This window comes from Piliocolobus tephrosceles, chromosome 9, assembly GCF_002776525.5.
Source record: "Piliocolobus tephrosceles isolate RC106 chromosome 9, ASM277652v3, whole genome shotgun sequence".
NCBI classification, from domain to species: Eukaryota; Metazoa; Chordata; class Mammalia; order Primates; family Cercopithecidae; genus Piliocolobus; species Piliocolobus tephrosceles.
Window position 1 is genome coordinate 85133399 of NC_045442.1, and position 24922 is coordinate 85158320.

The 24922-nt window shown below is 45.5% G+C and overlaps 1 protein-coding gene across 3 annotated transcripts in view; it reads left to right on the forward strand.

Annotated features, from left to right (window-relative positions):
* Window positions 1–24922, forward strand: part of WDFY4 (WDFY family member 4) — a 312143-nt gene that overhangs the window by 127702 nt on the left and 159519 nt on the right. For all 3 annotated transcript variants that reach the window (XM_023230197.2, XM_023230195.2, XM_023230196.2), the window contains exons 25-36: window positions 623–696; window positions 2585–2746; window positions 3318–3409; window positions 5169–5268; window positions 7859–8064; window positions 8866–9035; window positions 11284–11409; window positions 14874–15038; window positions 17910–18113; window positions 18738–18852; window positions 20056–20213; window positions 24051–24289. In XM_023230197.2, the coding sequence (XP_023085965.1) occupies window positions 623–696; window positions 2585–2746; window positions 3318–3409; window positions 5169–5268; window positions 7859–8064; window positions 8866–9035; window positions 11284–11409; window positions 14874–15038; window positions 17910–18113; window positions 18738–18852; window positions 20056–20213; window positions 24051–24289 (1811 nt within the window). The remainder of the gene's footprint in view (window positions 1–622; window positions 697–2584; window positions 2747–3317; window positions 3410–5168; window positions 5269–7858; window positions 8065–8865; window positions 9036–11283; window positions 11410–14873; window positions 15039–17909; window positions 18114–18737; window positions 18853–20055; window positions 20214–24050; window positions 24290–24922) is intronic.

Here is a 24922-nt window from a genome sequence, read left to right on the forward strand (position 1 = left end):
ATCCACTTCGCTTTCAGAATCTCAGTGAATTTCATATCTGTGTGTCACTTACAATTTTGTCATGCAGAAGATGACACTGTGGTTTGGGCTGAAGAATGTGTTGCATGCACAAATTGGATATGTAGTCAATGCAGTGTAAAACCTGAAAATCTGTACCTGGCTTCTATTTCCACTCCTGCCACTTGCTGGTAGTGAGTGGAGTTTGTCACTAAGCTGGTCTGTCTCAGCCTCTATTTGCTCATCTGTAAAGTGAGAACATCATCACTTGTCTTGCAGGATCCAGGGAGGATGACATGAGTTTGCAATATGGACACTTGGGCTGTGGGTCCAAGGCTCAGCAGATGGGGCAGATGGTTAGTGCAGATGTCCTTGGTTGGAACCAGGCCCACAGTGAAGTGCCAAGTAGCAGCAGAGATGGGGAGAGAAGGCCTTCCTTTATGGGGGGGGGGGGTGCCTCTCTGCTTGGAGTGTCAGGAGAGCTGATCTGATTCCAGAGTTGGTACATCACGTTGGTGATTCCGAGTCAGAGGATCACATGTCCAGCACTGATCCTCTCATGCTTCCTGCAAATCCTTCTTCTCCCACACCTTCATTTTAGCATGTGTTTTGATCTGTCTTCCAGCTTTGGATGAATACTGCAGACAATCTGGAGCTCAGCCTCTTTTCCCATCTTTTGGAAATCCTTCAATCACCAAGGTAGGCTGGGTCTTGGCAGCCTGGGGGTTAGAATTGAAGGCTGAATGTCCAGAACAGAGACAGAGAGGGCAGGGTGGCCAGTGGCTCTTCCCTGCTCCCAGAACACTGGGTCCCCAGCTGGGAGCACATGCTTCCCACTGGCTCATGTTTGTGGGGCAGTCTCTTCTGATGGTCTTGGGCCTCAGGAGGGCAGGTGCTGGGGGCTTAGAGGCCTCTCTAGCCCCAGGGACTAGCAGATACTGGGGGCTCAGCAAATGTGACCAGCAAAGGCTCACTCTCCCTCTAACTGACTTCTCCAAGGCACTTTTGGAATTGGTCAGGGTTCTTTTACCCTTCAAGTGGTAGAAATGCAATTCAAACAAGCTTAAGGAAGGTAAAAGAGGAGGAAAGAAGGAAGGGAGGAGGAAAAAAGAATAGAGGAAGAAAAAACCAATAAAGAGGGAATTCATTGGCTCTTACAACTGAAAAGAGCTGATCTTATCCCATAGCTGGGTGAGGCTCACATCCTTTTCTCTGAGCTCTGTTACCACTCTTGCCCCTGCCTCTTCCACGCAGTCTTCAGGTTGCCTAGGCTTTCTTCTATGGCAGCAAGGTGGCTCCTGGGCAGCTCCTCAGAGCACGTCCTCAGCTTAGCACCACTGGCAGAGAGACAGCTTTTTAAAAATTTAATAGTCCTAGCTATTGGACTGAGTCTCATTGAGCCAACTTGGGTCCCATGACCAGGCTGGGAACATGGCTTCCCCTCTGGAGTTAGAAAGTGGTAGTTCCCAAAGGGAGCCAGGGGCTGTGACCAGAATAAGGGAGAAGGAAGGCGAGGAAGTCCACGTATCACCCCACTTGCCTCCTCCTGGCTCAGGCTGGTACAGAGCTCATTGGTGCCTTCAGCATTTTGAATGTATTTGTAAATGGCTTTCCACTCAGCCACTTAATGAACATCAATTATAAACTTACTACATTTCACACCCTATGCTTAGAGGTAAAATTTGGAGAAGAATAAGCCACAGTCTGATAAAAAGAGTACAGAAAAACATGCTGTTCAGTGCTGTCAGAGGAAACAGAACCAAAGGCAGCCGGGACTTCTGGGTAGAGGAGCATCTGTCTTCCTTGCTGAATCCATGATTATAAATCACACACAGAATTGGGTTGGTCCTGCCTCTTTTGTGTTCCAGGGAAGTGGAGCTCAGCAGAATTTAATGTGTTAATACAAAAAAAAAAAAGACAGTTCAAGGTGAAGAATCTGCCCAAAGTCACCCTCCGCCACATTTTTCTCCATCATTTTTTCTCTTCCACTTTCTTCCTGTACCTGTACCAGTTGTTTTCTAAGAAACAGACATTTACCCTGGGACCCGTTTTCTTTGGGGGAGTAGAATTTACTGGAAATTGGATTTGTGAGTATCTGAGGGAGGGGGTATGGATAGGTGGATTCTTTCCTTTTCTGCTTTGACTTTCAGTGGTGTGTCTCTCCACTTTGTGGTTTGGGGCAGGCAGGAAGATCACACATCCAGACAAGCTAGTGAAGGGCCCTGCACTCCTGGCTGATGGGAAGTACTCCCCGGTCACATGAGTGTCTGCTGTCTTTGTTCTGAATTTCTGAGGCCAGCACTAGTTTTCCCTGGGGCTCAGAATTTAAAAGTCAATAATTGGGGTTTGTCTTTGAAGGTGGTTTCTGGGGGGCGAAGGGGACAGGCAGTGCACACGCGAGCGACTCTGGCACTTGGCAGACACATATTCGATGGGTGTCTGACGGCATCTTGACAAATTGCCCAGAGAGCATTGGAGTTAAGGGGCCATGGAACAAGCCTGGCTTGAAAAACATTTTTAGCAGAAACACAGCAAATTTGGTTCATTCCAGTAAAAGCTTTTACTGTCTCTCTCCTGTACTCACCAGGGAAGGACCCAGGAATGCTGAAGCTGCCCACCAGGCACAGCTTATACCCAAGCTTGTCTTCCTATTCAATGAACCAAGCCTCATCCCCTCCAAGATCCCCACCATTATTGGCATCCTGGCCTGTCAGCTAAGGGGCCACTTCAGCACCCAGGACTTGCTCAGGTACCACACCAAGCTGCCCGGGGGAAGAGCAGGGCCCCGGGGCTGTTTATAAAGGGAGGACAGGCACCAGCTGTCTCCCCATTGTGCTCAACCTTGCATCACTTGGAACCTCTAGGAATTTTTGTTCAGGGCTGAGAGTTGGGGAAAGGATGGTTTGCTAAAGTCAGGATGGGACAGGCTGCTTTCCCCAGCAGGGCTGTGTGTTTACTGTCCCTACTTCTCAGACTCCCCCACTGAAGCCAAATATTCAGGAATTTCCATAAGCACTGCCATCCTTGCCTGCCAATGACCCAAATGCCTGGCTCCTGCAGACTCCTGAAGGGCAGTCCCAGCCACCAGTGTGTTTCCCCTTCTCTTTCCTTGTCACTATCTGGTTGATCTGGCAGAGCCAGAGTTAGCATCTCTGGTGAATCCTGACTGATTGTAGAAGTCTCTGGAAATACACAGCATGCCATGATGATTTCTCACTTGCAGCTGCATGTGGGTGGGTCTGGGTGAAAACACTGGCATGTACTCAGTGGACTCAGGTGAGCCTGCCTATGAGCCTGTCCTTCTCTCCCTGTGTGTAAAGGATTGGGCTGTTCGTTGTGTATACCCTCAAGCCTTCGTCAGTGAATGAGAGGCAGATCTGCGTGGACGGAGCCCTGGACCCTTCCCTGCCTGGTGAGAAGACCTTTGCCAGTTCGAAGGCAGTAGAACGGCCCTCATGGAATCTCTGAGAGGCCCACATTGTGCAGAGGGAGGGGTTGAGCAAGGAAGGGGAAGGCACCCACAGCCTGGCCGTGGTTTCCAGCAGTGGCGTGTGAGGCTGTCATTTTATGATGAGAGTCAGAAATGAAATAAAATTATGGATTCCTGCTTTGAAATGTGGGACTGGTGTTCCAGGCCTCCAGAATAAAATCAGTTCCCTGTATACCAGCATGTGGGATCCAGGATCCTGCCTCACTTCCTAGTTGAACCCCCACTAACCCTTACCTTCCTGATGAGCCCCAACTTCAGTACTGAAGCACTTGGAGGCCCCCCAGGTGATGGCCTGCCCTCTGTCCGTGCTTGGCACATGCTCTTCACTCGAGGGAAATGCCACCCCTCCCCCACTAGCCTAGCTGTCCCCAGACTCACCAAACAAGATTAAGTCACTTTCTCTGTGTTTCCAAAGCCCCTTGGGGTTACCCTAGTGGACAGATTTGTAATTTGTTTATGTGAGTCTCCCTTTTCGCCTAGCCAGGTGCAGAACTGCAGCTGTGTCTTGTTCAACTTGTTCCCTCTGCTAGGGCAGTGCGATGGCAACAATCATGAGCACTTTGTCCTGGGCCCTGCAGCTCTGCAATGTCCAAGATGACAGGCCCTAAGCCACATATAGCCTTTTACATTCAAATTTTAATGAATTAAAATTAAATGCAATTAAAGACTTAATTCCTCACTCACTGTAGCCACATTCTAACTGCTCACTAGCTAGCTGAGGCTAGTGGCTACTCTGTTGGACAAGGTAGATATAAAACAGTTTCATCATCACAGAAGAGTCTCCTGAATAGCATTATTTAATCTAGATAAATTATTATCTCTTATCCTTAGATCAAGCCGCAAGAAATTACTATTCCCATTTTGCAGACTAAGAAACTTAGGTTCAATGAGATTAGGAGCTAATTGAAGATGGGGCCAAAATCTAAATAGAGAGAAATATGACTCCATTTCTCCAAGCTGCCTCATCAATTCTATTTCTGCAGCATGGGGTGTGTGCCCTGCACTGGTTGTGAAATTCCTGGCAACCGAGGGAATGAACAAATGGATAATGGGCCAAGAGTGAACTTATGTAGTCAACCTTCCTTCTCATATGGACTGCATTCTGAAACTTTTACCTAACCAACATATTAAAACATTGTTAGTAAGTCCTTTCAGGCTTTAATGACTCTTCAGAAGTAAAGTTTCTTCTTCCCCTTGCTCCATATACCTCTGCTATGATTTGAGTTCTGTTTTTATTGTAGCATAGACATCCAAAAGCCTAGCCTGGGAGCAAGTTGAAAGCAGGAACAAAGAGAACAAAGACCATGGTCTTCAGCACTCCGTTCCTGATTACTTGCATGATATCAGTGCATAGTAGGTGATTATGAAACGCTGCAGCCTATGATAATTTAAAAATTATTCTACTGAAAGGTATATTTTCCCTTATTATTTTTAGGACTTTCGTTTTTTGGAGGACGTGCAGCATTACAGACATCTCTAACTAAAGAAAACTTTAGTAACATTTTCTGAAATTCTTTTTAAGCATTGTGTGGAGGCTAGAATAAAATGCCAAAATTTTGAGTCCCAGCCATGCCACAATTCCTGGATGAAATAAGCATTTGGTGAATAATGATTGCTTACTGCAGCAAATATTATGTCTCTTTACATCCGTTTTCTCTCAAATCTGAATTCCTTTTTGTAGCTGGAAGCCAAACATCTGGAAAGACAATCTGGCTCAGAAACCAGTTGCTGGAAATGCTGCTCAGTGTAATATCTTCCCCCCAACTTCATCTGTCCTCTGAGTAAGTAGCTCCAGAAAGAGCAATTTGGCAGGAGGTTGCCTCATAGAGGGTGTGGCATTAAACCTTTTATTAATGAAAAGTTTAGCATCTCTGAGTCTGTTTTCTGCAATGTGTTTCCTGCACTATTCAGAAAGAAAATTATATTCTCTCTACCCAATGAACCAGACCTTGCCCTAAGATATTCTGATGCAAATGTTAAGTGGACATGAGTAACTAGAAACAGATTTGGTATAATTACAATAAACTCCTTTTGTCACCATTGCTATAGTGTAATTGTTATTGTTTTGGTAGTTGTGACAATTACTGATTTTGATGTCCTGTACTTGGCAGACAATAGAGTGAAGAATTCGTGAGCCTAAATAATATCTATCGAGGAAAAGTCTTGCCAAATTTTTCTGCTATTTACTGTTAGTGAGTTTGTTATTTTTCCAAGTTGGAAAAAGAAGTATCTACCTTCAATTAACTTCTAAAATCATGTGTAATCATAAGCTGATTCCATTAACTCTCCCCACTGCCTGCCTGCTTTACCTCCAACATTGTGGTCATTCATCTGACACCTAATTTGTTGAGCATCTACTGCATGCCAGACACTGTTCCGAGCTCCTAGGATGCAGTGCTGAGCAAGTCAGCCCGGATCCTTGCTCAGCCTAGTGTGTATGTGCATCTGGGGTTGGTAGTAAGGAGTTACCCCTCAGTAAAGCAGCTTTATAAATAATGTTTAATAATTTACCAGCCTACAAGTCTTTTCTTTCTTAGAATCAAAACACAGTAGAACTGGAAGATGCCTTGGAAATGAGATAGTCCAGCCTCTTTCTTTTCCATCTTTTTGAAAAGGAATGTAGTGCAGTGCCTAACAGTTGGGCTCTGGCGTCTATACCTTCTGGGTTTGAATCCTAGCCCTGTCCCCAGGGACCCAGGGGAGGCTACTTAAGCTCTGTATGCCTCTCTCTACTCATCTGCATGACAATAAAAATTGTATTATATTGGTGAAAATGTAATTGTGTTTTTTTCATTACTTTTAATGCCAAAAACCACCAATAAGTTTGCATTGACCTAATACTTTCAATAGATGACTATAGTGAGGATGAAATGAATTAATATATGGATAATCCTGAGAATGGTGCCTGGAATACTGTAAATTCTCTGTAAACTAACTGCTATTATGGCCATCTCCTTCATCATCACCATCACCATCATCACCATCACCACTACCATCATCACCATCATCACCACAACATTAATCACCACCACCACCATCAACATCATCACCACCATCACCACCATCATCACTATCATCACCACAACATTAATCACCACCACCACCATCAACATCATCACCACCATCATCAACATCAGCACCACCACCATCATCATCACTGTCACCACCACCACCATCAACATCATCACCACCATCATCAGCATTATCGCTGTCACCACCACTACCACCATCATCAACATCATCACCATCACCACCACCACCATCATCACCACCATCACCACATTAATCACTATCACCACCACCATCAACATCATCACCACCATCATCAACATCACCACCACCATCATCAACATCATCACTGTCACCACCACCACCATCAACATCATCACCACCATCATCAACATTATCACTGTCACCACCACCATCATCATCACCACCACTATCAACATCATCACCATCGCCACCACCATTACCACCGCCACCACCATCACCACAACATTAATCACCATTACCACCACCACCATCAACATCATCACCAAAATAATCATCATAATCACTGAGGAAAATGATCAGAGCACATCAAGAGCTCTGCCAAAGTCATCCAGTTGCTAAACATCAGAGGCAGGGCTAGAAAAGAGGACAGTCTCTTCTCTTCACTCCTAGTTCAGTGCTCATTTCAGTGGATACCAGCCAGATTCTCACTATGCCTAATGTGTCAGCTGAGAACACAGGTGGAGCCTTCACTGGCTCCCAGAAGTCTGGGTCCTTCGCTGAGCCCATTGTCTTTGCTGGATTGGCCACCCATCTCCCTGCCCTCCTGTTTCATCCAGTTCCCATCAGCAAGTCTGTATTCTCTAGACTCATCATTTTTGAAAGTGACAGTTAATCATGGGATTTTTTTTGTGCTAAAACTGATAAAAAATGCACAAATATTGGACTATTCCATTTAGGTAAGTTTTGACCAGTGTGTCTAAAAAGGGAGATGAATATTCATTATGTGTTTTATGTGACTACATTGATGGTAATTAAATTAGATGGGTGGCTAGTCATCTACTGTGTAAGTATGAATAGTAGTTATGTAGGGCTATTAAGCGGCATGCACATTTTTATATATATTAATACAGTTTCCAATTGCTTCAAAATGCTGTGGCCAACTTACACTGCAACCATTAATAGACAAATGCTTCACTTGCACAACAATCTTGCCAGCATTTCATTTTACCATTCTTTTTAAATGTAATAAATAGTAAGTGATGTTAACCTTAACTTGCCTCTCTTTGGTGACTTGGAAGGCTGGACATTTCATATTTTCTGGACATGTCACTCGCTCATGGACTGAGAGATCATTGATTGCATTTATTAATCCCCCAGGTCAAAGGAAGAGATGTTTCTGAAACTGGGGCCCGACTGGTTCCTGCTGCTTCTGCAGGGCCACCTGCATGCCAGCACCACTGTGCTGGCATTGAAGCTGCTGCTGCACTTTCTGGCAAGCCCCTCCCTCCGCACACGGTTTAGAGATGGCCTGTGTGCAGGATCCTGGGTAGAACACAGCACTGAGGGCGTGGACATTGTAATGGGTGAGCACGTGGCTGTCGCCAGGAAGTGAGGCACCACCTAGTCCTGGGATGTGTATGAGGACCAAGCCAGGCCCCTTCTTATTTGAGACCATCACAGCTCTGTGCAGCAGGATCACCTTGAGCCCTGACTCCAAGGCCTACATCCAAATGAGCCCAGCCCCACTAACATCCTTTGCAGGATCCGCCACAGCCTCACTGCACAGACACTGGAGGCTGCCTTCATTCCTCCCACCTGCTTAGCCCTGTTCTCCTGGGCACTGTATACTCTACTTCCTCTTCCTGAGGGGATGCCTCTTCTTTTGATGTGGATTCATCCTCAGATCTCAGTTCAAATGCCACTTCCTCTGGGAGATGAGGGGTCTCCCTGAATTGGGCACCTCTGTTATATGATCTCTGCCCTTATTATTTTTCTCTATAGTGCTTAACAAAATTCATAAGTATTTGAGTATTTAATTGCTTAATGTCTGTCCCTGTTACTACAATGCAAGCTTCATGAGTGCCTGGAATTCTGTATATTTGGTTGAAACCCTACACCCTTGTTGCCTAATTCAAAGCTGCCCTGTTGCCTCCTACATGGTGGGCAGCAAGTATGTTTTTGAGTGAGTGAATGAGCATGTCAGGAACAGGGAAGGGAATTACTGTTGAATGCTTTCTTGCTCACATCTGTGTGTGAATATATTTTATCATCCAGCATTTCTATGGGATGGGTGGGTGGCCAGGTGTTCCCTTGTGTGTCCAGGCCCCACCTTGACCAGCAGCTGTTCTCAGCTGACTTTTGTGCCCCCTTTGCCTGATCAATAGACAACCTGAAGAGCCACCCGCCACTGCCTGAGCAGAGCCCGTGCCTGCTTCCTGGGTTCCGTGTCCTGAATGACTTTCTGGCCCACCACGTCCACATTCCAGAGGTCTACCTCATCGCGTCCACCTTCTTCTTGCAGACACCACTCACAGAGCTGACGGACGGGCCCAAAGTAGGTGTTCAGAGCACCCACGGAGTGACACACTTGGTTTTCTGATTCCACATGACTAAGGCCGGTTGCCAAGACCCTCTGCACTTACCTCCCTCTGCTTCTTCCAGCTCAGATGGGGTGCTGGCCTGCTTCCCTCCCTAGCAGCCCACACCCTTGGACAGCCCTTCAAATGCTCTCCTTCCAGGCCCTTGACTTCCTCGGCCTCTGCTCCCATCCTTCCTCCCAGCAAGTCTCTGATTTGGATCAGGTCTATTTTAAAACCTTCCTTTTCGGCACAGCTAGGGGAATGACATGATGCTGGGGTGGCCCTGCCCCAGCACCGCAGCCCCTCATCCTCAACCACCCACTTAGGTCATCACCTTCTTGCCCCTGTTGCTAGGACAGGGAGACTTTTCAAGGCTGGTCATGGATTCCTTCAGCTTCTTCCTTGGGTGACCTCACCCCATAGTTATCCTTCCTTCCTTTCTTTCTTTCTTTTTTTTTTTTTTTCTTTTCTTTTTGAGACAGAGTCTCACTGTGTCACCCTGGGAAAGTGCAGTGGTGTGATCTTGGTTCACTGCAACCTCTGCCTTCTGGAGTCAAGCAATTCTCTTGCCTCGGCTTCCCAAGTAGCTGGGATTACAGGCACCCACCACCTTGCCTGGTAAATTTTTGTGTTTTTAGTAGAGATGCAGTTTTGCCAAGTTGGCCAGGCTGGTCTCAAACTCCTGACCTCAGGTGATCCACCCACCTTGGCCTCCCAAAGAGCTGGGATTACAGGTGTGAGCCACTGCACCCGGCCCCCTTTCTTCCTTTTGTATTTTCAGTTTTTCCTTTTCTATCAACTCGTTCCTCATAAGCCATAATTATGTTCAGCTGCATCCCACCTAAAACCAGAGGCTGCCCCTTGATAACACTCCTGACCAACTGCTGCCTATTGGTCACTTTCCTATCGTTCCTTGGCCACATTTCTCCAAAGAGGACTCTGTACTCACCATATGCACCTGCTCCCTTGCACTAAATTCAGGTGACTTTCACACCTGCAGCATCAGGGTCAGACTTCATAGCTGGCACCAAGCTCCCTCATCTCTGACTGCCTGATGTATCTTTCCAACCCAGCTGCAATTCACCTGCCCTCAGCTGTGACTCTCCTAAATCATCTCCAGTAAGACCAGCTGATCTGTGCTCACCCGCACTGCTGCCCTTACTCACTCCTCTTTCCCACCATCGTCTACCTGGGGGGAGTGTCCTCCCTTAGCACTCAGCTTGGATGCTACTTCCTACTTAGACCCCCAGAGAGAGGAGACCATTTCCTCCTTTGTGCCTCAGTGTAGTTTACCCCATATGGATGGCACCAACACAAATGTGTGCCTGCCTTCTTAGAAACTGAGCCCCTGAAGAACGGGCCCACCTTTCACTCAACTTCCTGGACCCTGACAAATAGCCAACTTGGAAACTGTTTCTTGGTCTTAATCGAGTTGAGTTAAACTGAACTGAATTGAAATATGGGAGGGGCGTGGCTTTGCAAACAGCAGGTTAAAAAATCTACCCCTTTTGAATATCTTTATAGTTGGCAAATCTAAATCTTGACATATGCTAATGGCATTGTAGATTACACTTCAAAATAAAGTTTTTAATATGCTTTACTAAGGTCATTGAGACCCTGAGTTTTTATTTCGCTAGCATATCTCAGGAAACAGATGTCTGCTAAGTGTTGGAACCTGTGATAGATGTTTTACATATTTTATTTTGCTTGATATTTAAACAATCCCATGGGGTAGATAATATAATTCTCATTTCACAGAGAAGGAAACTGAACTGCCAAGAAGCTCAATAGCTTGCCTGAGCTCAGCTATTAAAAAGTCTGAGTCAGGCCATCCTGATTCTAAACCCTGGGTTTAGAATCTCTCTAAACCTCTACATGCCGAAGTTTCCCCTGAAACCTTTGAATTCTTTGTACATCTTATATAATCTAATTTACAAAAGTTAATTAAAGTTGATTAACATATTGACTTATGATGTCAGACTAAAATAACTGAACTAGATGCCAGTCTCTAGGGGGTCTTCAGCACCTTCTTAGAGGTGCTTTTTCCCTTATGCACCATCTAGTGGGGTGAAATTATTCCTATGGATCAATCACCTAGGCTGCTACTGTGCTCTTTTGCTTTTCCCACTGGGGACCCCCCTGGAAACAAGTGAACTGGCTGCAAAGCTGGTTCTCTTGGTGAGTAGCAGTAGGTCTGCTTACAGCCCCTGCCTCCTCTTCCAGGACAGCCTTGATGCCATGCTTCAGTGGCTCCTGCAGAGGCACCACCAGGAAGAAGTCCTCCAGGCTGGGCTGTGCACAGAAGGTGCCTTGCTGCTCCTGGAAATGCTGAAAGCCACCATGAGCCAGGTGAGATCCATTCCCCACATGCTGCCCCAAGGAGGTTCTGATGGGAAGGCCAGTTTGGAAGGGTCACCTTGACTTTACTCCTAGCATCTTCCCACTAATGCCAGTAATTAGCTAGATCCTGCAGAAGAGATGAGGTAGGTTCCTAGAGGTGACTCGGGCACAACTGGAAACCCAGACTATAGGTCTCTGAGCTTTAGGTGCTCTTGCAGGTGATATTGTTTATCATTTGTTTAAGCATTGGGTTTCTTCACTGGGAGATTTATTGCTTTCAGTCAAAGGGAACATTTCTTAGGAGGAGGAGGGGCCTCTCCTCTCAATGAGTCCACCTCCTTGCTCATGAGTGACCTGGGGAAGGGACCTGACTTAGAGAAGGCAGATGGCCGCCAGCTGCAGGCAGGGCATGGAGAGGCTTCTGGAGTGAGAAGCCTTTAATTTGGGCCTTCAAGGTCCAGTAGAGGTGGGTGGTGAGCAAAAGAGTTATTTTAGACATGGGGTAGAGGCCATGTGACTTGTGAACAGGAATAATTAATGGTGAGCCAGGTCAGGAAGGGTTTCCAGAAGAGGCTGAAAAATTCTGACCTCATCCTGTAGGCACCAAAGGCAATTGGAGGCTTAATTGTATGGGGAAACTTACTGCTTTTGTAAAATGATACATGATTACCTTTAACATTTAAACAAAAGGGAAAAACAGAAAGTAAACAACACCCACCTGACATACATCCACCCAAAAATGAGCACTGTGAATTTGGTGGAATCTTTCCAGACGCTTCTCCAAGATTCAACCATATCCTCACAGAGGATGAGACCACATGCAACCCTTTTGCCTTTTTTCCTCAGTATTTGTGGATCTCTTCTCATGCAAATAAAATTTAAAAAACATGGAGATAATTTGTATTTGTAATAGAAATTTATGTTGTTTTACAGAGTGTTGTTTGTAATGAACTTGCTTAAACAAATATCTTTCTTTCTATCTTGATGACCTCCTTAGTGTGTATTCTGGGATGTGGTGTAGCAGGTCAAAATGTGCCTTCATGCATTTTCTTTTGGATGTGCTTCTCAGAAAGATTGAAATAGTCATTATGCACACACATCCCACCAGTGAATATCTAACTCATCTTGTACAGAAGGGCTCAGCCCCATCCTCACAGCCTCAACATCATGGCCAAACTGATGATAGCTTCATAGTTGAGTTCTTTTGCATTTATTATTAGTGAGGTTGAAACCATTTTTCATATGTTTATTAGTTATCTTTATTTATTTTCCTCTCTCTCTATTTTGCTGTCAATTGCCTGATTATATCTTTTGCCAGTTTTTCTGGGTGTGTGGGATTATGCTGAGAAAGTAGGGATCCCACTTTTTGCCCTTTTTGAAACAAGTTTTTTTTTTTTGAGACAGGGTGTTGCTCTGTTGCCTAGGCTGGAGTGCAGTGGTGTGATTTCAGCTTACTGTAGCCTCCGCTTCTCAGGCTCGAATGATCCTCCCACTTCAGCCACCCAAGTAGCTGACACCACAGGCGTGCACCGCCATGACCAGCTAAGTTTTGTATTTTTGTAGAGACGGGATTTCATCATTTTGGCCAGGCTCAGAAGTGTTTTTATTGCTATTATTAGATACTCTTTTAGTACACAATTCGATCATCCTATGCTTTTTTTTTCTTGTAGCCAGTTTCCTATGATGAATTACATCAAAAGATTTCTTTGCATTCTCGCGAAGACCTCATTTAGTCACTCTGTCTTTATTCTGTTTATGTTTTCTTTCTTTCCTTTTTTTTTTTTTTTTTTTGACAGAGTCTCGCTCTGTCGCTCTGACTGGAGTGCAGTGGCACTATCTTGGCTCACTGTAACCTCTGCCTCCTGGGTTCAAACGATTCTCCTGCGTCAGCCTCCTGAGTAGCTGGGATTACAGGCGCGCACCACCACATGCCTGGCTAATTTTTGTATTTTTAGTAGAGATGAGGTTTCACCCTGTTGGTCAGGCTGGTCTCGAACTCCTGACCTCGTGATCCACCCACCTCAGCCTCCCAAAGTGCTGGGATTACAGGCGTGAACCACCATGCCCAGCCTCCGTTTGTATTTTCTTTTTGATTTCATGCATCCTTATAAATGATATTAGCCTGCAGTTTACTTTTTGTTATATATTTTTCAGGTTTTGACATCAGTATTATGCTAATATTATATGAAAAAGACTTCTTTCTTTGTATTCAGCGAGATGTTAAATCCATGATTTTTGTATTATTTTAATTGTTCCTATGAAATTGCCTGGACCTAAATTTGTCCCATTATTATTGGCTTGGTTAGGCTTTTAAATGTCTTCTTGACCTAGTTTAGTTAATTGATATTTTAAAATAATTTCCCATTCATATAATTTGCACAAATGGTCTCCTTTAACTCCTGTCATTTTCTCTGTGATTCTTTCTCCCTTCGTATTCTCAGTTTGTGTCCTGCTCTCTCCTTCTCAGCCTCTCTTGTGACTTAGGAGTTGAAGGCTTGTGGACTTAAATAAATAACCAGCTCTTGGGTACATTTATCAGTCCCCTGATTTTATTTCTGTCAATTTCTAAGATTTTGATTTTGACATCTTCATTTTTTGTTATGTTCTGGAATTTCTGTGATTGCAATTTTAAAGATCTCTTTGATTCACATTTGTTAATGTCCATGTGGTGGAGATTTTTGGGTTGTAAACTTTTGTTCTCTATTTCTAGTTATGTTTTTGCCCTGCTGAGATCATGTGATCTGTATATTTTTCATCTTCGAGAAATTTATTCATGATTTTATTATAGGCCTAATGAGTAATTAATTTAGGAGTGTCTGAAAAGATGTATATTTTCTGTATGGAGCATAAGGAATCTGTTATCTATTTAATCAAGTAATGTTATTCAAAATAAAGCAAACAAAAGGAATCACATGCAAGCATTTAAAACAAAGAAAATACGTAATATGCTGAGAGAAATAAAGATATAAGACCAAACATGTACATCTTAACAGCAAACATAAAAAGGTTAAATTTCTATATTAAAGATGTGAATTTTAGACTTGGTGAAAAACAAGACTCAGCCTTCTAGGATCTAACATGTATGTATATACAACAATAACAAAGTTACTTAGTGAATTTGATACAATTAAGATCTGTGTCAGGAAAGCATCATCTACCCAATACAGTAGACAAGTATCAAAAATAAAACGCAGGAACTTAAAAGAAAAGACAAAAAGGCTAGAGGTAAACATAGAACCTACTTCAGAGGGTTGTTGTGGGGTGAGAAGAGGCATATGTGTGAAGCCCTTACAACATCTGCACATATTAAACACTTCCTCAATTGACGTTAGTGTCTAGTGCTGATTTGAAGTCTTAATGTATCTTGTTGAAAGTCTCAGGAAGGAGCCTTCTCCCTAGACCTCAGCTCCTCTGGTTAGGGAGGCAGCCCCCATCATGCTGCCCTGCACCACCTCTCACCAAGTGTGCCTCAGCCCCTGGCAGGTTCTGAGGATGGCTCCTGGGCACAGACGTTCCCAACCAGCATGCTGCAGTTCCTCAGCCTCGTGCACCGCACCTACCCCCAGGATCCGGCGTGGCGAGCCCCGGAGTTCCTCCAGACCTTGGCCATAGCCACCTTCCCCCTGGGAGCCCAAAAGGTAGGACACGTTGCTGCCCTACCCAGAGAGGGCAGGTGTAAGCGTCATCATCCTTCAAGGGCAAAGGGCAAAATCCCTCCCTACCCCCCTAAAATTAAAATACATTTTAAGGCAACTTGAGGGGAACATTGAATAAGCAGCTTGGGTAATCTTCCTTTTTTGGGTGAGATACACCTCGAGGTCATTTTCAGCTCTGAGATTCAATACTTTTTTTGAGCTGTTAAGAATCTCAGTAACGAGAAGTCTAATGGCAGATAAAGTCCATTCTCTGTGGCATACACAGGTACTGACAAGGGGAGACAGTGACTCCCATTCCAGGAAGCCTGCTACTGTGCATCATATGGGGGAGGGCAGTCCTGGGAGGGCATCCTGCAAGAACTTTTGCTCTTGGGACCCTCGTCCCACTTGCAGTCCCCTGGGCCATGACTTGTGTGCCCTTCTAGGCAGTGGGTTTGCAGAGGCCCAACTCAGAGCCAGGCAAGTCAAGGGGAGGGCAGAGCCTGATTTAAGGATGAAGTCTTGGGTCTTATGCTCTGGTGGTTAGAGAAGGGGCTATGGGAAGACGTGTGAGTTTGAGGCCTCCAGCTAGGCCCAGCAGGTCAAGGGTTGGCTGGGTCAGGGCCGTGTGGGACTCAGGTAAGCTAAGAGTTCCTGGGAGCTGAGAGGCGAGAAGCAGGTGAAGACTAAAGAAGAAGGTCAGGTATGGAAGAAGGAAGGGCGGAAATTTACACAACCACCTCCACTCTGGTGGATTAGGAAGTGGAGACCCAGTGAGGGCAAGCAAGCTAACTGTGTCTTCCTGCAAGTTGCCAACTGTAGCTAAAGGAGCATATTTGAAAGGTGAACAATGCTACATAGGGGGGTTTATAATCCATGCCAAGTGCAATGCTGGGCCTGGAGTGGTTGCTGCATAAACATTTGCTAAATGCCCAAATGAATGAGCAACATGCTCTCCTAGCTAACCTTTTCCAGAAGCATACCCATGGCGACAGCCTCCATCTCCTGAAACCTGTGCTTTAGAGAACCTGAACTGCCACCTGATGAAGGTGGTGTCTGAGAGGGGAAGCTGAGATTCAGAGAGGCAAAGCGGTGCTCACCAGTTTCCTCCAGGCTTACTGAGGGTCACAAAACCCATCTCCCAGATTGATTGCAAGAGTGAAATGTACTGAACTTCATGCGATTAACAAGTGACAGAGCCAGGGTTTAAATCTCACTCTTACCCTAAAGCCTTGTCCTTTTCATTACAGTCAGTTTAAAATAAAATTAAATGGCCAAATAAACTTTAAAAGTAATTGGTTTTAATAAAAAGACTAAATATAAAGACCAGAAGTTTCATAAAAAGATAACATAAATTTGAAATAGTTTTATGAGTTCATATCAAGTAACTTACTAAAAAGTAAGATAAAAAACAAAGCAAACAGTAGTGAAGGAATGCAGTGCTGGTTGTAGGGGAGAGGCGGGATAGGACCCGCAGCCAGAGGTGCAGGCAGCCTGGCCAGGGAGGGAGCAAGGGCGAGCCTACAGGCTGCCCCTTGACACTTCCCTGGGCGGGTTTTCTGCAGGGGTCCAGAGGCCTAACATTCTCTACGCAGATACCCAGCTCAGCCCCCATGCCCAAGGGTCAGGCTCGCCATCTGCTGAGTTGGGGTTCCAGCCGAGTGCCCCCACCAGCAGCCCAGGTGCACACTCTGACCCAGGGCTCCTGCTCCCCATGGTCAGCAGTTCCTGCCCAGGGGAGGGTCTGGCCCAGAGTCACATCCCCAGCTTTTGCCTTGGGGCTTCTGGCTGAGGATGAAGCCCCCACATCCTCAGGCGAGGTCAGGCTTTTGCCTTGGGGCTTCTGGCTCTAATTCCAAGGTGCACCTCCCAGCCATCTTTGCCTTTTGCAGCTCCAAGTCAGCTCTGCCAAGGCTTTTGTTGTATAGAAAACATACCAGACCCTCTTCATGCAGAAGGCTGGTGGCCAAAGGCTTGGATTTGCTGTGAATTTATATGGCATCTTTCCAATCAAGGCCACACGGAGCTAATTAATGCAGTCACTACCTCCCTAGGTGCCATTAAATTCATTTTATGGCTTAATTAAGAATGGCCGCATTAATTTTATGAATGAGCAAAGGGAGGTGCTAACAGATGAATGCGCAGGAGAAGTTCACGGGCTGGGAGTCAGGAGTCCCTGGCCGCGTGTCCTTGGGCGCGTCATTCGGCCTCCAGCATCTTTGTGTCCTCCTGGACGTATCTGGGGTAATGACCCCTGTCTCACTGATCTCCCAACAACATTTTATAAATATAAAACAAAAGAGTGGATGCCAAAGCACTTCAGGAATTAGAGGAAAGAACTCTTGTAGTCCCACTTCTCCACTGTTCTTGCCTGGGGAGCCTGTCTGTGGGCATCAGCAGAGACTGGGCAGGAAGTAGAGGTGAGCTCCCCATCACAAGATGGGCACTGACTCTCTCTGTCTACCAAGGGCTGGGCTTTGCCACGTTCATTATTCTCTCATGCCATTCTCCCAGATCCAGTGTCAGATGGTTTTTATTGTCTCTATTTAACCGATGGGGAGCTGTGGCTTGGAGATGTGAAGCAGCTTGCTCCTGGCACATTCTGGAGTTCATCATGAACTCTGCAGGCCTCTCTGACTCTATGGTTTAGCTTGTTTGCTTGGCAAACAACACTTGGCATCTCATGTTCTCAAACTACAGCAGGCCACCTTATGAGCAGCTGGTCCCTGGGCAAATCACTTTCCTTTGCAGAGCCTCAATTTCCATTCATGTCACTGGGCATGACAATAATCCTGCCATGCACATGGCATAGGTTGGTGGGAAAGAGCTTGAGGCAGGGCAGGCCACTCATGTTGGGGTTCTCTTGTCTTTGAGGGGGCTGGGACTGAGTCCACCCGGAACACCAGCAGTCCTGAGGCTGCAGCTGAAGGCGACAGCACAGTGGAGGGTTTCCAGGCTCCCACTGAGACACATCCCGCCCGGAGGCAGCTAAGGGAGTTCATGCAGCTCCTCTTGAGGGAGCTTCTGCTTGGAGCCTCCAGTCCCAAGCAGTGGCTGCCCCTGGAGGTGCTCTTGGAGGTGGGTTGGAAAAGGTGACGTTGGGCTCTGTGCTGTGGAGGCTGCTGGGATACAGGCATTGCAAGGGCAGGATGCACCCAGGGAGACAGAGGGCCTGGGGCCCACAGCGAGTGAAGGGGAATCTGTGAACCATGGGCCCCAAAAGAGCAACAGGTGATAGAGGAGTGAGCGCAGGGTACCTAGAAGCAGAGCCAGAGGTGGGAGTTTTGTGTAAGTGAGTTATTGGCCAGTGGGTTGGAGGGGGTGTTCTCAGGAGAAGCGGGGAGAGAGACAGAGGGGCAGGAGGTGAAGCTAGCCCAGAGGTGGTCCCAGCTGGAGCCTGGCCCAACGGGGGTTCTGGGTTGCTCTCTGCCTCCCAGGGCTGGCCCCACCTGCAGCACCTGACAGGTGGCCGTGGGCTATGGGTTCCCCCGACTTGCCTCCTTACCCTCGGAAATGGGCGTTGCTTCCTGGACGAGGCAGCCTGGTCACAGAGGTTGGTCCCCCAGAGAAGGGGCAATTGTAAGCAGCCCACACTGGTGGCAGATGTGGCCTAAATGCCCCAGCCAGGCTAGGGAGGCAGTGGGCACTGGGTGGACACGATGGCCCTGTGGTGGTTGTCTCAGTCCCAGGCTGTGCTTCCAGGCTTCTCCAGACCACGCCACTAGCCAACAGAAGCGAGACTTCCAGTCCAAGGTCCTGCTTTCTGCTATGGAAATATTCCACATGACAAGTAGAGGTGACACAGCGATGCTCAGAGGTGAGTGGGGCAACTGGTCCTCCCCATTCATGACATGAGGCTGCTGACAGCGGAGGGGAAACCAGCATGCTGGCCAGGAGCTGACCCTAGCTGTGGGATGCTGCCTCCACCTGGCATCAGTCCCTCCAGGCATCATCGACAATAACTCCCTGGCTCCTGCCTTGGGGCCCAGTGGAGGGGCACTTGCTACTTTCCATGACACCCTTGTCATGCTGTGCCAGTTACAGACAGAAAGCCCTCTTGTCCTCTGAGCAAAAATTGGCTCTCCTATGCCCTCAGTAGAAATGCAGCCTCTTCCCATAATGGAAGCCAAGATACCAGAATTTAACCTTCCGTGCTCAGCATTCTGCCTGGGTACAGGATAGGAGCACAGTTGATGTTTCTTAAACAATGAACCTGGATGAAGACGCTGCCATGCCCCTTCAGAGCTTAAAATCGAAGTTTCATTCAAAATACTTGGTTCCAGGACAGCTGTACCTTTTCGACAAGCCTAAACAAAAGCCTTTTTTGTGGTTCCCAAGCCACAGGAATCGCTAGGAACATGAGTTCTCCCCTGGACTTCTCCTTGCCTCCCACTCAGAAGCCCTGACTTCATGATCTTTCTCATGGAGAGACTGGAATGCAGGAGAGTAGTAGGGTGGTGAATTGTGGTTTTGGCAACCCCAGTTCTGGACTTGGCTCTGCCACTGGACAGTCATGTGACTCTAGTCAGGTGTCTGGATCTGTGAGTGAGGACGACAGTTGTGGTGAACTCACAGGGTTGTGCTAGGGGTTAGCTAAGATCATCACACACATGGCTGAGCCCAGTGCCTGCTGTGTTGGTGAGCATAGACGGATATTGACAGTATGGCTTTATCCTCTGCCCAGTGTAGCAGCAGGGCCCCTGGTCATCATGATGCCTGCTCATTTGTCTCAGGCAGCACATTCTTCCCCGTCCTCCTCCAAAAAGCCACAGGAAGAAATGCTTCCCCTTGCTTGCTTTCTCACCACTTGGTTTATGTCACTGACCAGATTACTCAAGATCTGTTCACTTTGATTAAATGTGTGTGTGTTGGGCACCTCCTCAGTACAAGACTCCATCTTTGGAGCCATGGGGTAAACAGAGGTGAATAAGATGCAGTTGGTCACCACAAGGGGCTTGGAGACTGTCACGGAGAGAAGTCCGTTTAGACTCTCACCTCCACCTGTCCCCTCACTCCACAGACAGCAAAGAGCCTCAGCCAAGTGCAGAAACTGCTGCTGCCCCTTCACTTGCCAACATCTCCTGCTTCACCCAGAAGCTGGTGGAGAAGCTGTACAGCGGGATGTTCTCAGCAGACCCCAGGCATATCCTCCTCTTCATCCTGGAGCACATCCTGGTGGTAAGAGCTGTTCACTGACCGGGTGTCCATGTGGATCTGAATGATGTGCCCCTCGCTATTGTCCAGTTGGTCCCACTGGATCTGCCCTCCCTCCCTGGAGTAGAATCTGAGCCAGGTGGGAGGAAGCAGGAGGCCCTTTAGGCCCAGGTAATACCTGGAGACTACTACAAGTCCCGCAGGGTTCTCACCTCAGGCCACCTGAGCCCAGTCCCAGGGATTGGAAGCCTCAGCGCCCTGCACTTGCACCTGAGCTCTGTAAACTCCTAAAACCTGTTGCTTCCCTCACAAATTGTGAGAATTGTACAATCTCAAAATTCTAGCATGGAAAGAGACCATTTTTTTTAGATCTCAGCCCCATTACAAGCTGGAGACTTCCTGACAAGCCTCCATACAACCTTTGCTCAAACCCTCCCTGTGATGGGGAACCCACTAAAGTTCAGGTTGTCCCACCCAGGGGGATGTCTATGATTCTTGGAAAGAACTTTCTCTTATCAAGCTGGGATCTACCTCCAGCAGCTCCTGCCAGCAGTCCTGGGTACGCTCTCTGCAGCAGAACTAGGAGGACTACTCTCCTTCCTCTTCACATCTCATAGAGAGTGAAATTGGCTCCCAGCACCCTTCTGACTGCAGAGTCACCCACAGACCCCAGGACTAGGCCTCTGCACAGTTTCTAGAGTCATCTTCACTTGTCTGATGAGCAGGTCCAGGTAAACCTGGAAAGACTTGAATTCAAAGGCTTCTTAAGGAACAACTCCAAGAGAGGAGAAATAGCCCTGCCCTTGTCAGCTCTGTGAGGGTTAAAATCAGATTCCTGGCAAGTTGTGTTATAAATGGAAAGAAGTTGCTGAGCTCCCTATGGCTAAAGCATGGACTCCCAGCTAATATTCCAAACATAGGTGCCAGTGGGGGCCATGGTGCCTTCAGGGGGACTGGGCCCGAGGGCTCAGCTCCCCACATGTCCACCGGCCTCCTCTCCTGCTGGCTGTCTGTGATGTCTGCCCCTCTTAACCTCAGTTCGAGACCCATCTGAGGAGCAGGAGAGGACCATGATAAAGAAATGAATCCCAAACCCCAACAGGTTTACACAGACCTTCATTTCATGAGTAGAAACATTGCGTTACCTGTGAAATTCTAAGGGAGTAGCCTATAACAAATTCATTTTCTATCGGACTGAAAAACTTTGTGCATACTTTTTGTATTATGGATTCTTTTCATGGAAGCCAAACAAATGTTTGGAGATGTATGGACCAGTCCATGCTAAGGCTACAAATCAGGGTCTTCTGCTTCTCCCTCTAAGTTTCTTTTGAACTAAAATCTTCTGGACTCCATCTCCAGTAGATGATATGGTGGTTAAGAGCATGGCTTAAGTGTCCATTGTATGTTTGATCCTTGCTGAACCACGCAGCCTCTCTGACCCTTAGCCTCTTATCCCTACAGTGGGGTAACTTAGCGTCTATGGTGTTTTTATGACAAACAGGCAGTATGTGCAAATCTATGCAAAATGCTTAGCATAATACCTGGAATACTGTAAGAATTCTATGATAACTATTAATAATGACACATGATGATTTTTTAAATTAGATATTATTAATAGCATGTTCTCATACATTGAATGTCAATCTTGTTACTAGTGTTTCAAAAATCTTGGGTCACCAAATCTATTTTCTGTAATATGACTACAACAAACTTTCAACCTTTTTTAACACAACTTTTCACCCAAATTCTGCATAGCCTTGATTGATCATTTCCCTAAATAAACACCTGAAAGTAGAGGAAACTAGTCCTATTTGAATTTCAGGTCATGTCAATTTTTTTTTTAAGAGACAAGGTCCTGCCCTGTCATCCAGGTTGGAGTGCAGTGGCATGATCCTAGTTCTCGAAATCTTGGGCCTCAAAATCCTGGGCTCAAGCAATCCTCCCATCTCAGCCTCCTGAGTAGCTAGAACTATAGACATGTACTACCTTGCCTGGACAAATTTTTTTTTTTTAACTTTTTGGAAAGATAGGGTCTTACTATGTTGCTGCCCAGGCTGGTCTTGAACACCTGTCCTCAAGAGATTTTCTTATCTTGGCCTCCTAAAGTATTAGCAGTACAGATGTGAGCCATCATACCCAGCCATGTCACTTTTATTTTTATTTCAAGTTCCAGGGTACATTGCAGAATGTGCAGGTTTGTTACATAGGTAAATGTGTGCCATGGTGGTTTGCTGCACCTATCAACCCATCACCTAGGTATTACACCCAGCATGAATTAGCTATTTTTCCTAATGCTCTCCCTCTCCCCACCCCACCCACTGACAGGCCCCAGTGTGTGTTGTTCCTCTCCCTGTGTCCATGTTTTCTCATTGTTCAGCTCACACTTGCAAGTAAGAACATGTGGTATTTAGTTTTTTGTTCTTGTGTTAGTTTGCTGAGGATAATAGCTTCCATCTTCATCCATGTCCCTTCTAAGGACATGAGCTCATTTGTTTTATGGCTCATAGTATCCCATGGTATGTATGTACCATATTTTCTTTATCCAGTCTATCATCGATGGACGTTTGGGTTGATTCCATGTCTTTGCGCGCTGCAAGGAACATACGTGTGCGTGTATCTTTGTAACATAATAATTTATATTCCCTTGGATATATACCCAGTAATGGGATTGCTGGGTCAAATGGTGTTTCTAGTTCTAGATCTTTAAAGAGTCACCACACTGCCTTCCATGATGGTTGAACAAATTTACATTCCCAACAGCCTAAAAGTGTTCCTATTGCTCTGCAACTTCACCCCATCTGTTGTTTCTTGACTTTTAATAATTGCCATTCTGACTGGCATGAGATAGTATCTCATTGTGGTTTTGATTTGCATTTCTCTAATGATGAGTGATGTTGCATTTTTTTTTCATATATTTTTTGGCCACAAGAATGTCTTCTTTGGAGAAGTGTCTGTTCATGTCCTTTGCCCATTTATTAATGGGGTTGTTTTTTTTTTTTTTTTTTCTTATAAAATTTTTAATTTCCTTGTAGATTCTGGATTTTAGACCTTTGACAGATGGATAGATTGCAAAAATTTTCTCCCACTCTATATGTTGCCTGTTTGCTCTGATGATAGTTTATTTTATTGTGCAGAAGCTCTTTAGTTTAACTAGATCTCATTGTGAATTTTTGCTTTTGTTGCAACTGCTTTTGACTTCTTCATCATGAAATCTTTGCCCGTGCCTATGTCCTGAATGGTGTTGCCTAGATTTTCTTCTAGAAGTTTTATAGTTTTGGGTTTTACATTTAAGTCTTTAATCCATCTTGAGTTAATTTTCATATAAGGTATAAGGAAGGGGTCCAGTTTCAATTTTCTGCATATGTTTAGCCAGTTCTCCCAGCACCATTTATTAAATAGGGAATTCTTTCCCCATTGCTTGTTTTTGTCAGGTTTGTCAAAGATCAGATGGTTGTAGATATGCAGTCTTATTTCTGAGTTCTCTATTCTGTTCTATTGGTCTATGTATCTGTTTTTGTACCAGTTCTGTACAAAAACAGTACACTGTTTGGTTACTGCAGCCTTGTAGTGTACTTTGAAGTCAGGTAGCGTGATGCCTCCAGCTTTGTTCTTTTTGCTTTGGATTGTCTTGGCTATATGAGTTCTTTTTTGGCTCCATATGAATTTTAAGATCGTTTCTTCTAATTCTGTGAAGCATATCAGTGGTAGCTGAATGGGAATAGCATTGAATCTATAAATTACTTTGGGCAATAAGCCATGTCACTTTTTGATTATATTATTTTTGTAGTAAACTGGATCTGTAACTAAAATTGCAAAGCACTCACAAGTATGTGTATGTGTGTTTTTTTTTTAATGACACAGGTCATTGAGACTGCCTCTTCTCAAAGGGACACTGTCCTCAGCACTTTATACAGCAGTTTAAATAAAGTCATTCTTTATTGCCTATCCAAGCCCCAGCAGTCCCTCTCCGAATGCCTCAGCCTTCTCAGCATCCTGGGCTTTCTGCAGGAGCACTGGGATGTTGTCTTTGCCACCTACAATTCCAACGTCAGCTTCCTCCTGTGTCTCATGCATTGCCTTTTGCTACTCAATGAGAGAAGGTAAGAGCTGCCCACTTGTTTCCTTGCCTGCTGGTGGTCCATGCAGAAAGGAGAGATGTAGAGGGAAGCTTGATTGAGGACTGAAGTCTGTATAAATGATATCATCCTTTTGTTTATCTGGTCTTCCATATTTTGTGAAATGTTTGATAACATGGTAAGTAATCCCCAAACTTGTCCATGTGACAGCAGCTAGAATCATCATGAAATAATAATTTACCCTATTTCTACCATTCTAAGATTGTAAGATACCTTATTGATTTAATTTTTGAGGCAGAAAATGTCAACATTAGATGTACACATTGATTTTATGATGTAGCCAGATTCCAGAAACATTATCATTTAATAATTACAATCTTAGAATGCAAAAATATAATGTATTGTGCAATGCAGGAATAATTTTGCTTTCAGGAAAAAAATTACATATGCATGCAATATATGACATAAAATGACATCCATAAAAATGCTAGTTAAAAAACTATTAAATTAAACTTATTTAAGTCCTTTTCTTGAAGCCCCAAGTTTGGAAATACATCAGATTTCCAAATCTGAATGTAGTTCATGCACACTGACACAGAGAGAGAGACGGAAAGTGAACATACTTCCCATCTCTCTCTCTCTCTGTGTCAGTGTGCA